This window comes from Anabas testudineus, chromosome 24 (genome assembly GCF_900324465.2).
Source record: "Anabas testudineus chromosome 24, fAnaTes1.2, whole genome shotgun sequence".
NCBI classification, from domain to species: Eukaryota; Metazoa; Chordata; class Actinopteri; order Anabantiformes; family Anabantidae; genus Anabas; species Anabas testudineus.
This window is the reverse complement of record NC_046632.1, coordinates 10827634-10845070: the sequence shown is the minus strand read 5'-3', so window position 1 is coordinate 10845070 and position 17437 is coordinate 10827634. Positions and strand designations below refer to the sequence as shown.

Genomic DNA, 17437 nt, shown 5'->3' with positions numbered 1-17437 from the left:
TACTGCTGTACGGTTTGCTACTCGTCTCAATCTATCTCGTCTTACAAAAATGTTTACCTGCTTTAAAACATTTAAATATATTCAGGAGGTAAATTAATAATATGAATTATTATTAATCACTTAAACTGTGTAGAAATGTTTGGGGGATATGGTAATTATTCTTGTAAAGCATGAATAACTGCTACAGAGTGTAAGCAAAAATAATGCAAATATAAAGTAATGTGTGATTATTTTCCAATAATCCATATAAAGTAGATTTTTTTTCTTTACTTCAAAGCTATGGTTTACATAGCAACTATTTTAAGTTGCTAAAAAGTCCTTAAATGCTACCAGAGGGAAAACAATGCATTTACTGAGTCCAGTAAAAAACACGAAAAAGTCAGGACATGAAATACATTAACAAAAAATATCTATCTAAAGCAGAGGTCACGCATAACCCCCCATCCTGAGGCAAGCAAATGACTCACCTGTTTTATTCTAAAGTACGTGAAAGTACAGACTGTTCGTGACTAACACTTATTCTGCTCTGCCCACATCCACACAGGATTTACTGCGAAAATATTTCATGCACTTAGCTATAATTGTACCAAAGATCACAGCTTCACATCAGTGCCACCAACGCTCGTACTCGAAATGCTGCTCTCGCAAACTCTGAAGTTTAAACAGCCAGTTACAAAACGCAGCCAGCCGTTTCACATAAACACAGCTGCAGGAGCAGTGGAAGCAATCCCAGCAGGTAGACGGCTTAGACATGAAACAGGCTCTAGGTAATGTTTCAGCATCTGGAATGGGACCAGTGCTGACTTTTTCATGCAAAAAGGGAGGGAAAGGCAGAGGAGTATGAAATTGTTTGTGTGAAAACATTTCCGAGTACTCCAAAAAATGAGTTTTCTTATCTGGCATGTGGAAAAAATGTAGCCCACGGCAAGTGACCTTGTTTGTGCTTAAGATGTTCAGCGTACTGGACTTGAAGCAAATGAATTTGGAGATTTCCAACTCTGTGTTCTCCTTTTTCGAGAGGATGAATTATGCTTCTAGTTGAAGCCATTTTGACTCTGGGAGATTCTTTTGAAATATTAACAGCCGTGCCTCTTTATCCGTGCACACACAATAGTTAGTGTTTGACTCTAACGATGAAGAATATCTGCACAGCAATCAGAACACAATCTCCAGACTCTTATATAAATGCATGGGACACCCCTGCAGCGAAGCATTTGTTCATGCATTTAAATAGGAATATTATTATAATGATGAATATGTTCTACTTATAGATTCTGCCAGTCTGGTACAGTAACTCTTCCACACGCCATTGAACTTTAGACTGTAATTGGTTTGAACATGTTGAGGGCTCCATTGCAAAAATGAGCTCAAACGTTTGACCCTTCGCTGCTCACTGTTGCAGTTCTGAATGATTCCTCGATCAATCTCCAATTCACGCAAGCGCTACAGAGAGACCAGAATAGCTGTTCGGATGAGGATTTTTCACGTTATACTGTCGTCAAACGCCAGTATTTAAATGAGACCTTTGAATTAGACTGCTCTGTTCAGAAAAGATGTTGGATGATCAGTCTGCCGTTTTCTTAGGGTGCGGACGACATTCATTGGTTTTTGATTAAAGGTTTTGGGACCCTTGAGTTTTCATTTTGTAAAGTGCGCCTAACTTTTGATTGAAGGCCTTCTGAGTCTGCCTAAAGCTACAATATGCGACTTGACCTTGTTCTTGGCTGAGATCATCATTGCTGGCAGTGCTGTACATAGTGCTATCTAGAATTTCACCTGGGTAGCAACTCACAAGCAAACAATAAAGTAAAATCAACAGGACAAACAAGGAATAGACCTCGCCACATCTGATTGTCAGCTGACACACACGTACTGCATTCAGACATGAAGCCCCGTTTACTCTCATCCATCACTCAGACGTGTTCCGATGTTGCCAGTTTGTGCTGCCTTATTTTCACCTCGGGCCTGCTTGTTTGCTAATCACTGATTATGTTATCTCTCTGCAGAATGGTTTCTTAAAATTCACCATTTTCATATCTCAGATGTGAAACGATATGTCAGTCATCTGTCAGTGTCTGTTTAGTTCTCCACTCATGCCCGAGGCAGGTTTAATGTAGATCTCCACTGAATGTTTCTGGTGGATCATGTGGGGATTACAAGCTTTATGGAAAAGACAAATGTAAAGCCATTGATACAGTGGTGTGGTATGTTCTGGAGTAAATTACTTTTTGGTTAAAAAGGAAATTGTGATCATTTAACAAATAAGGTGACCAACAAACCATTTCCCTACAACATCAAAGTGTGTTCCATTAATTCAAAAAAGTATGTGGCTTCTGATCTCAGGCTTCTGAAATCTTACACTCTCTTACTGAGATCAAACAGCATCTGTCAGACTGCACACCAAAGTCAGATCTCGGTGGACTAGATTAAAAAATCTGCAGTTGGAAGTTCGTGTGTGTGTGCGCGCGCCGATGCACTTGTGTGGGGGGAGGATGTTGTGCGTGAATTGTTTATGGTGAGACCTTAAACTTCCAGGTTCTGTGCATCACATCAAATGGAGAGGGGCCATTTCTTTGCTTAATTAGCATGTTTGAATGTGCTTACTTGAGCAGAAAATTGAATATAAAACATTTAAGTCAACAGACTCATATTTTATCATTTGGGTGCAGGGTGGCTTCTGCGCAGATGAGAAAGCGATCACAGAAAGGGTACTCTGAAGGATATTGTTATGGCATCTGACAAAAGCACTTTTATTCTTGCTTTAGCGAAATCATTCTACCCCTGCTGCCTCTCTAGTAATTGTACTCACCATGTAAGAGTTTCTCCGCGTCTAACCAAACTCCCTGGAGCATGATCCTAACATCTACCCCAGTCTCCACACTGTTAGCTTTATACATATTTAACGTAAATCTTTTTCGTAGATGTTGTTTTTGTAGATGTCAGACGTTGTCTCCAGTATCAGTAGAGAATTATTCAAGAGCAGAAACTTTGCAGGTCATCTAACGTACAGTGAGCTGTGTCTCGTCAGTGAAATCTTTTATTTTCATTTATTTATTTTTTATAAAAGCTGCAGTGAAGTTATACGTTGAGATCATTTGGGCTTTAAAAATGGAACAAACCATCTGCACAGAAGAAGTCATTTGCTAATGTTGGCCATCGCATGAGGCGGGAGATAAATATCCTGCAGATAGTGGAGAGAGGATAAAATAAAAGGAATAGCTTGGTGCACTGCGAATGTGATTGATTTGTCATTCCCTCGCGAGGAAATGGAGTTATGATGGAATCCTGATCCGCAGCTATCACTGTCAACTATAATGACCTGTTTTGAAAAATGGACCTTTGTTCTTATCAGTTGTCCTTTCTGTCCCTCTCTAGAGATTAATACTGCTGCTGGACTTCGTGTTCGATAGCCCATTTACATTACATCATCTTTCACTTTGCTTAGAATTGTTTATCATGGACCTGTGTGGTGAAGTAAAGTGGAAAAGCTCCCCGTTGGCTGTGATTTCGTGTAATTATGTTAATAATACACATTTGCAGTTGTTTTCAGTTCGTACACAATCAGCACTTTTGTCCACTATGTTGTGTGTGTGTGTGTGTGTGTGTGTGTGTGTGTGTGTGTGTGCGAGCATTACATATATCCTGACGAGGAGTACAGTCAAATGCTCAGAGAACTATTCATTAATATAACATGTTAACAAACCTGAGCTCGCAGCCATCATCTTCCCATCCAGTTGAGACTAGATTTATTGCAGTGAGACTCTGCGGCCACTGTGTCTAATTGCTCTTTTGTCTTCGGTCCTCCTGAGGCACCGACACTTGGAAAGCGTGGACCCAGCTTAGTTACAAATCCTTCACTTTATGCTCGGTGTCTTCTCTAAACTATGCTGGCAGTCAGTCAGCCAGGAAATGAAGTTGCCCATAGTCATTTAGAAAGAAACATAAGTTGTTTGCATTTTGCGCCATCAATCATTTAAAAAACTCTCCGTCACTTATTCCATGAATTTCTCGGTTTTAGAAAAAAAAAAAATCAATCACCATGTTTTAATTAAGAAGGAAAATTGGGTCTGCAGGAAAAAAGGGCTAATCTTTATTAATTGGGCTTACTGCACGGCTGCTTTTGCTGAGGGATTGTTATAAAACATCTCTGAAGTCACGAGACGCTTCATTTATCATCAACGGGAAACCTTCCCTTTAGTGCATGGAAAGTCTCACAAAGACACCCCTACACACACACACACAGACACACACACACACACACACACACACACACACAGTTGAGCTTAAATGAAGTCTTTTTCTTGCTGGGGTACCATCTCTTTCTATCACCTTGTCTTTTATTGTCTCGCACGATTTGATTACAGGTCTGGGGCAGTTCATCCATCCTCACCAACTAAACTATCTTTAAGTAAGATCCTGAATGATCCGTTTGTCGGTCATCCTGACTTTGCAGGTACACCCTATACCTCAGGGTGCCATTATGCTCTGAGGTTAGTGATAGATCACGAGGTGATGCAGCTGACTGGGATTGCCTTCAGTCAATATCTGCTGTCTGAGATCCTCAAGCCTGTCTCTAGCCAGACGCTGACCCCTCTAGATTATCCTTATATCTGTAATTAAAAGCAGCCGAGGAGGAGAGGAGTCGTTCATACACTACGATTTGATTTCACCAAATATTTAAGTGACTGTCGATCACGATCATTCAAGATTTTTTTCCGACCACATTTCTTCCCCACTTTCCTTCCAGTTTTTAATAACGCGTTGGACAGTTCCTAACCCAGTTTGAGTAGTTTCATCAATCTCTTTAGATGTTTATCTTTGCATGATGCGTGCCAATAACTTGACCCTTCTGAAACAGATTAACATCTTTTCCACAACCACAGGATGTGTCTTCTGACATGGTTGTTTAAGAAATCAGGAGCTACTCACTGCATCAGTTAGCGTTAAATAACTTGTTGGCAGCTGAAACATAATCAATCATGCTGTAATTATTCAATGGGAGGCTCTTACCTATTTGCTTAGTTAAATGCTGGTAGTGCCCTTTTGCAGAGTATTTCATCAGCCGGCTGACAGACATTTCTTTTTTTCTAGCTTTAGACCAATGAGTATGCAGGCGTGATCTCGGTTTTGTTTGTGTATTTGTATATGCACGTGAGAAAAAGAGGAGGGGAGCGTGCTGTGGTGTGTGCCTGTGGTTTGGGATTTTTAACAAGCCGAGACCATCAAGTTTGGCCGTGTGCAGACGCCTGTCAACAGTTCATTATAACCCCCGACTGTGAAAGAAAAATACGGCGCACATTTCTGCTGCCAGTGGCAATGTGTCAGAAAATTAGTATATATATGTATATAATCCGCTTCTATGCTTGGTTTCTGCATGGCCATCCATACTAATTACACGGCCCCTGGTTCACCGTGATGCTAAATCAGTGGAGTTGACGGGGAATTAAGTGGCAGTTCCTGTGGGCATGTTAATGCCCTTTGAGCCACCAAATCCTTCCTACAACTACTTCAGCTGCTGCAAACTAAGGTCACAGGTTAGCTGGGTCTTATTAAAGTACTGCCAAAGCAATAACTGGAGTCATATTGCCTGATAATTCTCTCTTTGGTAAAAGCCTGGGTTACCATGATAACAGCCTAATACTACAAAGCAGCAGCTTGGTTTCTTAGGTTACTTGCTTGGTGGGAATTGTGGGATTTTGTCATTTTTCCTGTTTCGCTGTAGTTTCTGTTTTTAACACATGGAAGTCTGAAGACAGCCTGCCCCATTTTGAAAGAAATGAATTTATTACCTGTCATAAAAGTGGTGTCTCTCTGTGTTTGCCTAAATGTTTTTGGCTCATTAGTGAGTTTTTAATTCTCCCCTCAATAAATACAATTAATTGTAACTGCTGGTTTGTACCACGGGTGATTTTAATTAGCTGTGCCTTTATTGTTCCGGGTTCCTACACTAGCAGCGCACAAACTTTTCTTTTATGTGCCGTGTGCTTTGTTCCCTGGGAAAGCCTTGCAGCTATCAATGTATACTGCCAGTTTCTAATCAGGTTGTGAGGGGATAAAACAGGATGCCAAAGACTTTCTGTTCTGTGCAGAGTCAATAAGAAAAGACAAAGATCCGTATCGCTGTTCTGTTTCGAATATTCATTGCTACAAGGCTCCTTCCAGTCTTGTTATGGGGCCGAAAATCAGTGTGGTTCAAGTTGTAGGAGTAAAAACAAAAAACCAAAAAAAAAAAAACATCTGCACCTCATCAGCCTGTGCTCCACAGAAGGTAATCACTACTACTGTCTGATCGCAGATGCATCCATCACCACCTGCAGCTTTTATTGAACGTGACCGCAGGAGGAGTTGAGAAGTTAGCTCCAACTGCAGTTTGATTGATGGCATTACTTTTATCGCTCCTGTGGAAATGCTAACATAGACGACCGACCTGTTGCCTTTACTGATGGATTCTGTGTGGTGACTGGCAGGTGTCTGTGGCTCATGCCTATACATGCAACCCCCGCATTAACCCTGAACCGCCACCCTCCCTCTCCCTGTGGGTTTGGGGATATTTAGTTTGATATTGAGCTGCCATCCGAGTGGCAGCTGGTCCTGATGTGCTTGCTTCACCTCCGTGGTCTCCGGAGACTGCAGCCCAGCCAGCCAGTTGTAATTAAAAGCGCATAAAGACAGATCAAGCACTTTCCCTTTCTCTCTATTGAAGATGTCAGAAGGCTGGAAACGAATCCACTAGATGCCTGAACCACTGACCTTTAGTGAGAGCTTCTTCATTTTTAAGCATACACGTAAATTGTTCATTTCTTTCATTGAATCTCATCAATGTAGTTTCAAGTTCACTAAAGGACTAATCATCATAGTAACTGCCTCAAAAATGTTTTCTCTTGCTCTCCAATTTGTTCTTGTGTTTCCATCTACAATTCTGAGAATCAATTTTACAGGGTAAAATTTTTCCCATCATGAGGAACTTGTTTTGTGCAGGAACACTGGAATTCCACCTTACTGCCCCTGATGAAGCCAAATGTGATATGCAGTAATCACAGGCAATCATCAGCTCACTCCAGGATTGTTCCCTCTAGTCTTGGCTGTTCCTGCAGAATCATATCCAGCCATATCCTCCAAATCTGAAACAGAAATGAAAAAGATCTGAAGAATTGTTGACAGGACAAACCCATTAGCAACTCGGCCCTGTTTTCATTTAAAACAAGTTGCTGTACCAAGTTTATAGTTACAGTACAGAATACTTTTTTATATACAGAAGTAATTTTTCAGTCATGAATGTGTAATGAATATTGCTAATCATTATTGGACAGTAAATATCACGTTGATAACAGTGAAAAGAGTATAGACTGCAGGAATGGTGGATGAAAATAGCTGACGTGTGTAACCGTATCTACCGCAACACATTCAATTCAAAGAATGACCTGTAAATTTTGCGTTTTATGTCCGTGATGCTGGCAGAAGAGTCAACATATCTATCAGGGGCTGACAGATAGCCACCCATGAAAGCCTCGCCCTAGAAACCACTATCCATGACCTTCATGGTACCTCTGCATCTAGGTGGACAGAAGCCATTCTCTGCTTCAAAGCATTTTAAAATTGAGGTCTTGAAAGGTGCAACCTAGACGTGTGAAGGCAAAATTTCACCCAACAAAAATCCCCCCCCCCCCCCCCCTCCCCTCACTCTAATACTCAAATCTTCCCTTTCGGAGAGAAACAGAAGCACACAGCGTAGACTATTAGCATAGAGAAAGCTTGGCTGTCAGCAGAGCTGCTATTGTCTGTCTGGCTGTGTCTATCTCTTCACTTCCCAGCTGTGTCTGCTGGAGCTTTTCTTTCCCTCAACCTGCCCCAGCGACACTCTTTCAATCAACACAGTCAAAGCAGCCTATACATATTTGCCAGCACCAATACTAATGTGCAGTCTCACTGCCACATATTTACCAGCTTCAATTCTCTGGGCTCCCTGTTCCAGATTTTTATTAAGGGATGGTTATTGAGGCGTTATTGATGTGGCAGCAGTTCTGTGGATCCAGGGCAACTCTGCTGCACTCAGTGGAAGAGCAATGGGTCCGCTGCTTGAAATGGCCATAGACTGCCTGTCACTACAAAGTAATAAGTACCAGTACTCATGAGGTGGAGCACTTAGGTTGTTCTACTAAAAATCTGTTTCTATAAAACAGATGATTCATCAAAATATCACAAAATGCTGCATAATTTCTGGTTTGATTCTCCAAAATCCCAAAATATGTATATGTATGTATATATATATCATTTAACATCGCATTAACATCTCCTGATTCGTGACTCCAATAACTTGTATATTTCCATCCAGCTTGCAGGACGCTCGTGTGAGGTTGCCACCCTTTCTGCTCTTGGCACCGGTTAGTTGCTCACCATCGACTGGGGCATCAGAGTGGAAACAAAGCCATCCTGCCAGTGCCAGTACACACTCTGAGTCCACCCACCGTAGAGCACACCGGTCTCCATGTTCCATCTGTCACTCTACTCTCATAATACCCTGATCCTGTAACTGATCTAATGACATGTCTTTGTCCAGAACAATGGGGACAACAGACATGCATGAATTTTAATCTTGTATATGCAAAGAAAAAGTAATCTGGTGGGGTTCAGAGTAAATGTTCTTGTCCCTCACCTTCACATTATTAATTTCTGTCTGTTATTCCTATTATTCCTATATTTTCCTGTGAATCATATCACACTGTGTACATGTTCAACCCCTATTACTCAGTTAAACAAACTCAGTTTTTAAAAAGAAGCATATCTGATTAATTGCACTGACAGCAGCAGACAGGTACATCACAGGAAACGTCAGCTAACTCAACTCTGATTGTTCTGCGAACTTGATAGACGATCTGCACCCACACTGATCACGCACCTCTTCCCACTGACACTTTGACACGCATTGCTGGTGTGTTTCTGATTCTGCTCCTCCAGAAGGATGGGGGGGGGGAGGAAAAGGCTGTTTGATATGCTTCCCCACTCCTGTCTGATTGGTGTGTTTGTTCTCTGGTCCTGCCGCGTGTCGTAATGGGCCCAGGCAAAATCACTCCCAGCCCCGAGTCGAGATAGTGATTATGTCAAACTGACCCCTAACAAGCTGTCGGCTCAAATTTGATAAAGCATGCATCATCGCCATGCAGTCTGGCATCCGCTTTGGACAGAGGGGACGAGTCTTGGTGTTATTCCTTTAGTTATCAGTCTCTCTGTTTTCCCAGGCAGTTTGACTTGTCTCATACTTGTCAAGATGGCACCCAGTGTTGCAGATGGCACCCAGTGCTGCAGTTACACAAAGTCAGACTTCACTTGCTCTGATATGTTAAGTCAAGAAGAAAACCTGGTCATAGCTTATAGGTACTGAAGGATGAGTAGTACTTCAATATCCTGTCATATCTCAATAGCTGCAAAATGTTCAGTTCCTCAGTTTTCACATAGAGGGAGCTCATGCGCGCTGAGAAACCAAACCGTGGAAATGCTGAATGAGTGAGTGAGACTGTGCGTAAGAGCCAGACACACAGAAAGAGAGAGAGAGAGAGAGGTGCGGTGGACAGAATCAAATTGGAGGGGAGGAATAATGTGACACTTGCCAGCAGCAGGAATATTCATTTGAACTGTGCGGCAGGTTGAACATCCACTTCCGTTTCGGAAACAACTTTGTGCAAGTCTGTGGGAACCTGGTGAAACACTATATGGCTTGAGGCGGCGTGACAAGTTGGGAGAGAGAGAAGGTGGCGGGGGGAGGGTGGGGGGGAGGAAAAGGACTTGCATCACTATTTTTAAATGGATACTGTGAGATTTGGGGGGCGTGGACGACAGAGGAGCACCAGTGAGCGTGTTCGCTCTTGGCTGCAGTTCCAGTGTAGTGATGTGCCGGCTGGAAGAACCGGACGACGCGTAGACTGAGCGTTTGGACGCGTTTGAACCCTGCGGTTGCCGTCAAACATCGGCGAGGGGAACCTGCGCTGTCAGTTTTGGAGCTCGCCTGGCGTCATTTCGATGTGTTTCTCCAACGTGTGCTGCCGTTTTGGGAAGGATCACGAGCTGCGACGCTGTTTTAAAGACGCAGCAGCTGCCGTGCGCAACCGACGAGATCCGGTCCAGCGGCTGTTTGAATGGCCATAGTTTGGAGCAGTTGCGTTCATATCGAAGGAAGTCTCATTATTGGAGCTGCGCGTGGTATATTTGATGTTCAAGTGACATCTGGGATTTGAAAGCTGTCGCAGATTTTCATTTGTCACTACTGACAGGTGTTACAGTCATACGGACCGGGTCGGACTGAGCCTTTAATTCCCTCAGGGCTCTGTTAAGATCGCGGACTCCTAAGGCTGGAATGGTAACCAGATCGTTGATATGGATCATCCAGAACTGGTTTAATCTGATCATTTATACTTTTACCAATACTCGGAGAAGAAATATTGTTATTCATCATATAATGCGTTTAAAACGCCCAATGGGAAAGTAACCATCATTTTAGTTTCTCCTCTTCTTCCCAGTTGTAGCCAAAATGACAAGCAACGGACCTGTCATCGTCTACGAGTGGCTGAAGACCCTCCAGCTGGCCCAGTATGTCGAGGCTTTTGTGGATAATGGATATGACGACCTGGAGGTTTGCAAACAAATCGGAGACCCTGACCTCGATGCCATCGGCGTCTACATCCCTCATCACAGGCAGAGGATCCACGACGCCGTGAGAAGGCTTAAAGAGGAAGCCAAAGAGACAGCCAGCGGACTGTACTTCACTCTGGAGCCGATGCCACCCGCAGCGGAGATTTATACCAGTCACATGGTGGATCAGTATGAGTCCAAACTGCGCGGATCCAAGTCCTGGACCGAGCACAACAACGAACGGCTCGGACGCAACGGTGGGTACATGGGCGCGCAGAGGAACCTGACCCTGGGCAACAGGAGAGAGATGGTGATTTACCCCAAGTTGAAGCTGAAGATCATGATCAGGGATAAACTCATCAGAGATGGCATCAACCTGGCCAAGCCGCCCTACTCCAATAAGGTAAGAGGAAATGTGATAGATGTGGGTCATGTCAGGTAAACTGCATGTCACATCACCTGCCAAGTCCTATACTGGATGACTAAGACTGGAGGGAAGCGCACTGTGCTCAGACACTTCTTCCACACTGGTGAATAGACTGTATGCTTCCAGACCAGAGACAGACAGACTGACTGATTTGCAAAGGCTGGTTTTTCCAACTTAGAGGTCTTTATGTCACAAGGCTGCCGGCTGCTCAGCATCATCCATCATTTGTTTGAAAGCATGCTGTCAGTCAGGGCACCACTCGTCTAAAGGGCATATTCTGCTTGTTGTGCCGGTGTGTTGCCCAAAGATTTCTCAGCCCTGCTGCACTTTGCAGGAGTGAGTGCTTGATGTCACGGTGAGTGATTGGAATGAAGTTGCTGCAGATCAATAAGCAGAGAACAGAGAGGTTAATTTCCAGCAGAGGGAAAAATATTTACACTCTGTGATTATTAATCGACTCTGACCTCACCTGTCCAGTGACCTGCCTCGGTATTCAGTGGGGGTGGACCGACGAGGTCCACAAGCATATAAGCTTTTGCTGTGATGAATGGGCAGCGGGGCTATCGATTGCAGGGCCGGTAAATGAAGAGCACCCAGCTGGGCAGGCTGTTGCAGTCCTGTAAGCAGCGAGACTGAGAGGGCCTCTTGTTTTCACAGGGCTGATAGTGACCTTTCTCTAGAAGTGTGTGAATCATATGCCTTACCAGCTGAGAGGGCTCCACTGAATGACTGCTATTTACATGCAAGAAGGTTTCGAATTGGCATGTCTGCAGGCCACCGGGCCACTGACGAGGCCGAGGTCACGTCCGCTATATGTTTTGCTGGTGACACACAGCGACGCGCATTTATGTTTACAATGGAAAATAATAGTCCACTTTTCATGCAGACCTTTTAATAATAAGCATCAAGACAACCTGCCTTTCAGGTAGAGTAGTGATGAGACCAGACAAAACCAGTTGTTATCTTTAATAGCAGCTTGTGCATGTTGTTGGAAGGTAGTTTAGAGGATTTGAACTTTTATTGTCCTCATTCTGCTGCACCTATCTTTGACATTGATATTACTGCAAATCCAAGAGAAATACTGGCATGAAACTAGCTCTTTTAGTCCTCAAGAAATGTTTAGGAAATGTTTCCTGTAGTTCTTGCTCACTTGATTCAACTCACCTAGAGCCTGTTGATTGGCTCCATTTCAATATCTGATGGAGACGAAGGACTCTTCCTGAATAGGTGTCGTGGGATCAAACTAATGACCCCTGTTTTTCTAAAGTTGAGCTTACAACTCTGCGTGTGCCAGCTGGATTGTCTGAGTTCGCATATTTCTTCAATGTTGCTTTTTGCTCCACCGGCATTCATGCACCGATGGAAAAAGATCACTTTCTGAACCCTTATGCACTATTTCTATTTATTCAGTTTATCCCAGACCTTGCTAGTATTTACACTATTAGCTTTCAAAACTGATACCAGCTTTGATTCCAATTTTGTGCATGTCTTGTAAGCTCTTTTTGGCTGTATGTATACTTCTCCCTTTTTGGCTAACTGAGTCCCACAGAGATTTAGGATTTGTGAGGGATTATCTGTCAAACCAGGGCTCAAACAAAGTATTGGTTCCAGAGGGTTAAACTATCTTTCCCTTTGAAGGGCACATTTATTTAGAGCCAAAGCTTTGGCATTGAGGCTTTTGAGGGGAATGAGCAGGTCAACGTCTTTTTCTGAGTCCTGCACGCTCATGCTTTCTATTTATGTGTGTGTGCTGTATATGTGTGAATATAGCCTTGTAGTTTTGAAGTGGCTCCAGCCCAGTGCTTCCCTCTCCACGAGGAGTGAGAGGAGCGTAAGAGATGGAGCTGTGAACAGCTGATGGAGGTTTGACTAAGTGGGTAGTGATAGGTTTGTAGATATCTCCCCTCTCTCTGCCCTTGAGACGAAATGTCACCGCCGGTGGAGACTGAGACCAGGCAGACTCAGGACAATTACGGGACACACAATGTCAGTCTCGAGGGGTGTGCTTTGTAGAGGATAACCAAGATCTCCATTTAAATTTAAACTGTCCCTTGTGCTCTCAGTACACAAGGATTTTTATGGACTAAGGTCTGGCTGCTCTCTGTTCGTCTCTCAGTCACTGACTTTGTCCCCTTTGTTTAATATGGCAGAAACGTAGCCAGCGAAACCTCTAAGATTCAGAAATCCTCTCTAGTGTGTGCTGAATGTCTTCACGTGACACAGCCCATTGTAAGACAGTTCGCCGAAAGGGCTCTGCTTGGTATAATAAATAGCAGCACTCCTTATCAAGACCTCAGAGACCCCCTGCCTGAAAGAGAGCATTGTTTGTTACGATGTAAACAAACACTTATGTGCTATGGATTGCACATTTCTAGATCTCTCATCAGGGAACGCTATACAGTAAGTATGGAAGATGGTGCTGCGTGTCTGCCCGTTGTTGAATCCAGAACAGTCGTGGAGTTAATGTTATTTTCATTCTTTTGATCACAACCCTCAGATAATTTAATGTGAAAATGTTGTCAGGGAAAATCAACTCGGACGAGCAGCTTTTTCTTTTTAAGTATTTGTGGTTACACAAAACAAGATGCAAACCCATAAGAAGAGTTACACGATTTTCTGTCATGTCAGGTTTTTAATAACAAGGGCTAGCATTACTGATCTCGTCTATATGGTTTATCAGTTATACTTGGAAGTTGTAGAATTAATTATGTTTTTCTTTGTTTTTTTGTTTTATCAGATGACAAGATGCTACACAATTTCCCTTGGGTACAATAAAGTCACAGTTGAACCTAAAGGGTTTTGTACCTGTACAATAATTGCTATCAGATACATTTCTAATTTCTTAAAATAACTTAAAATAACTCTTTGATTCTGCTCAGGACCAAATGATGTGAGGATGTCTACTCATCCTTCTCTCATCCAGAGACTGGTTCTGGAAACAGCAGAGAGCCAGTCATAATAGCGCCTCATTGTTAGTGCTGTATGTCAAGAGGAAGTAGAAACTAAACACTGAGAGATTCTCCATTGTTTATATGGAAGCTGATGGAGCCACATGTCCTTTCACTGCTGGTCTGTTTTGCATTCCCAATTTCCGCCCATTGAAACAGGCTGTGGGGGCAAGTGTCCAGCATTGTGCCGATGGCTCGGTGATAAAAACCTAGGTGTAATCCAGTGACACAGAGGGAGAAAGGGTGGTAAATAGATTGGGCGCATTGTTTTGGCAGATTGGGTGAGGCTCAAACTATCTGGTGGTGGAAGAAAGTCCTTTTTCTGACCCCACAGAACAGCTGATCAAATGTGGAAGGTGGGAATCATGACAGGTCTGCAACTTAACGGGCCATAAGAATGTAAGAAATGCAGTTGAGGTGTCGTGTCTGTAGGGGGGGCGGGCAGGCGTCTCTGACTGTGTTATTACCTCCTTGCAGCTATAAAAAAAAGTCAGTTCACCACCTTACATGTCCGCTCACCACGCTTCCTCTTTCGCTCCTCTTATCTTGATTAATATCCCAGCACTCTCACTCTGCAGGAAATTAGGTTTTTGTTTAATGTGGCCCTCTTTTGGCCTTACTGTGGTTTGTTGAGGGCCCTCGAGCTTGGCCGGACAGAGGGGCAGTGCTTGGTGTGAAAAATAATTTCAGCAGGTTTTTCCTGAACCCCTAAAATATGGCGTGTTGGAATCAAACGTCGTCACTGCTTTATTGCCAATATATACATTCACAGGCCAACTGCCTCAGTTAGATAAAGCAGCATGGTGACACAGATTTTGTGGCTGCAGCTTTATGGATTTATTGCATTAAGTTTTCCACTACTTCATGTTGTGATTTAGGGGATATTGTTGTAAAATGAGATATATGTGCACCGAATTTCAACTTATTATATTTCTACTTATATGACTGAACGAAGAGCTTTTTTATGGCCTCAGTGGAACACTTCACTGAAAGCTTTTCATGAGCTTTTCATTTAGCCTATGTTTTTGGTGAATATCAGCTTTGTCCCATCTTTGCCCCATGTTATAGGGCTGGCATTTTGCCATGAGGAAGGAGAAAGCCCTTCACAACAGCCTTAGTTTTCCATGCCTTCTGTTGAAAGCCATGTTTGCTTAGTCTTTATTAAGGGCTCCTTAAACAACCAAGGACTCATAAAGGGGAAGTCATAAAGAAGTCAAGGACCCGCTCCATTGTCCTGAGAGCACAGAGAAAGTCAATTAGCAAAGTGAGTTGCTGTTTATGTTATAAAAAAGCAGGGCTGTATGCAGCACTAAAACGGGATAGATCGCATTCCCATCAGATGGAAGAAGTGACTTACGTTGGCTCTTGGCTCTTTTTGTAAGCAAACTGTGTTTAGGGCCTTTTTTTAACCGACTTTGTTTAGACATAAACTACAAGTACCAGTATTTAGTCCTTTGGAGCAGCTGGGACGATGATGTTATCAGAGGGACTTTTGACCCTGTTGATCCCAAACGCAAAGCTTTTATGGTGATCTGACCCTGGACAATAAAACGGACTGCACAACCTCATGCACACTCTTACGGTTCTTAATGGGTGCTGGAACTTCCAGTGTTCAATTTATCTTACATTTTACATAGCCTGCTGTCTCAGGTGCATGTAATCCCTTTCCCATCTGAAGGTCAATTTATGCTCCTGTCTGAAAACAATAAGGAGTCACTCCACATATTTCCTTAAGTGTTATCACTGCAACAAGATGCCCTTTCACTTGATCGTTTGTACTGTGAGTCGGGGAGTTTCTCTTTGTCTGTCAGAGGAACTTGACCACTTGTCTCCTGGGAGCATGTGCAAATGTGGGAAAGCAACATTTGCGCTGTATTTGCAGCTGGCCTTCTCATTTCAGCAGGAAGGAGTGAGAGAGCCTCCTACTGTGCTGATTCTCACATGAGTTGCTGTTATTCCCTGGACATGTGAGCTTGGTTAGAAAGATGACATTTCACAGAGCTCAAATTTTACCATTCAACAAAACTTCAGAGCTTTCCCTCCATTTGTTAACAGAACTTGTCAAGCCACAATAAACTCAACATTTAGACATTTAGTTCATGTTGAACAATTGGATTTATACTCGTGGCAATATAAATGTCACTCTCTCCAGCCCTTTGAGATATATTGTATTTATTTAAATAGCGTACTGTATGTGAGTTACAGTGTATGTGTATCACTTAAAGTTATGCAGTCATGGTAACAGCTTTAAATAAAGCAGGCATAGGAGTCAGCAGAGCCATTTCATTTTCCACAGTGTGCTGGGGAACAGGTCCTGATGACACATTCATGACAGATACATTATCAGAGCTATTCTGGTCCAAGGTTTCAGCAGCCTCCAGACAGCCTGTCTACATGACCAAATAGTATCTGCATCAGGAATGACTGCAGGCTGCATTATCAATACTGAAGAACAGTATATGTGCCTCTTTTTGATGTTTCCCATATAAATCATCATCTTCACTCCACTTTATTTACAACTGTTTGTGTTTTCAGCTGTAAGAATTGGCATCAGCAGTTAGCCTAATAGAAAATTGACCAGTCAGGATTGTTGGAGTTGAATGAGAGAGGTAGATTTTATTTTCATCCCTGTTACATTTGACATGCATCAAAAGCCAGTTTTGAATTCAAGACTCTAAAGTCAATGCTTTAAAATGCACGGAGGGCAGATAACGTCATCAGCAAACACAGAAACTAGATGCTCGGTTGCTACTGTAAACATGTTTACTTTTTACACACTTGTTCACCACTTCTCGGACTTTACTGGCTTATGGAAAACGCATAACAGCAGCTTGCTTTTATCCCAAAACTGTGTTGTTAGACATGCTAACAGCAGCCCCTTTGCTGCAGGTGCAATGAACATGCACAATAATGACCCTGCAGTCCTCTTTGAACAGTGGAGATGGAGGAAAATGAAGATATCAAGTGCCCAAAGAGGATGGAGAGTGACAAGAGAGCAGGCCTGAGCATCTGTCCTCGACAGGATACAGATTGCAAACACACTTGCAAAGGGGCACATTGGCACATGTTTTCCCTTTATGTGCACATACACATTACTACACTTACAGTGAGAACTCTGGAGAGGATCTTTGAATGTTTATGCAAAAAAAAAAAAAGAAATACAATTTGTGAGAAACGTATGACCATACATTGTTACATTCTGTATGCAATAAAGTATAGTTTATTTGCATATGCTGTATGCAATCTGTCACTCATCCCAGGGATTGGTTTTGCTGTATTGCCTAAGGTGGTCATGTGTGACCTACAGTCCAAGAAAGCTAATTAACTTCTCTCCCACACATCCCACAACCTGGGATGTCACACACTAAAGGGACTTTTGTTAGATGTTGCCATGGAGACAACAGGAAGATATTTAAAAATCAAACCATATGTTTGTTGT

At 42.8% G+C, this 17437-nt stretch overlaps 1 protein-coding gene across 3 annotated transcripts in view; it reads left to right on the top strand.

Moving 5' to 3' along the window:
* Positions 1–9859: 9859 nt before the first annotated feature.
* sash1a (SAM and SH3 domain containing 1a) overlaps positions 9860–17437 on the top strand; it is a 136710-nt gene continuing 129132 nt past the window's right edge. For 2 of the 3 annotated variants that reach the window (XM_026340901.1, XM_026340899.1), the window contains exon 1: positions 9861–11026. In XM_026340901.1, coding sequence (XP_026196686.1) covers positions 10523–11026 — 504 coding nt within the window. In that variant the 5' untranslated portion in view covers positions 9861–10522. Of the gene's footprint in view, positions 11027–17437 lie in introns of all 3 variants that reach the window. The other variant, XM_026340900.1, reaches the window with a different exon arrangement.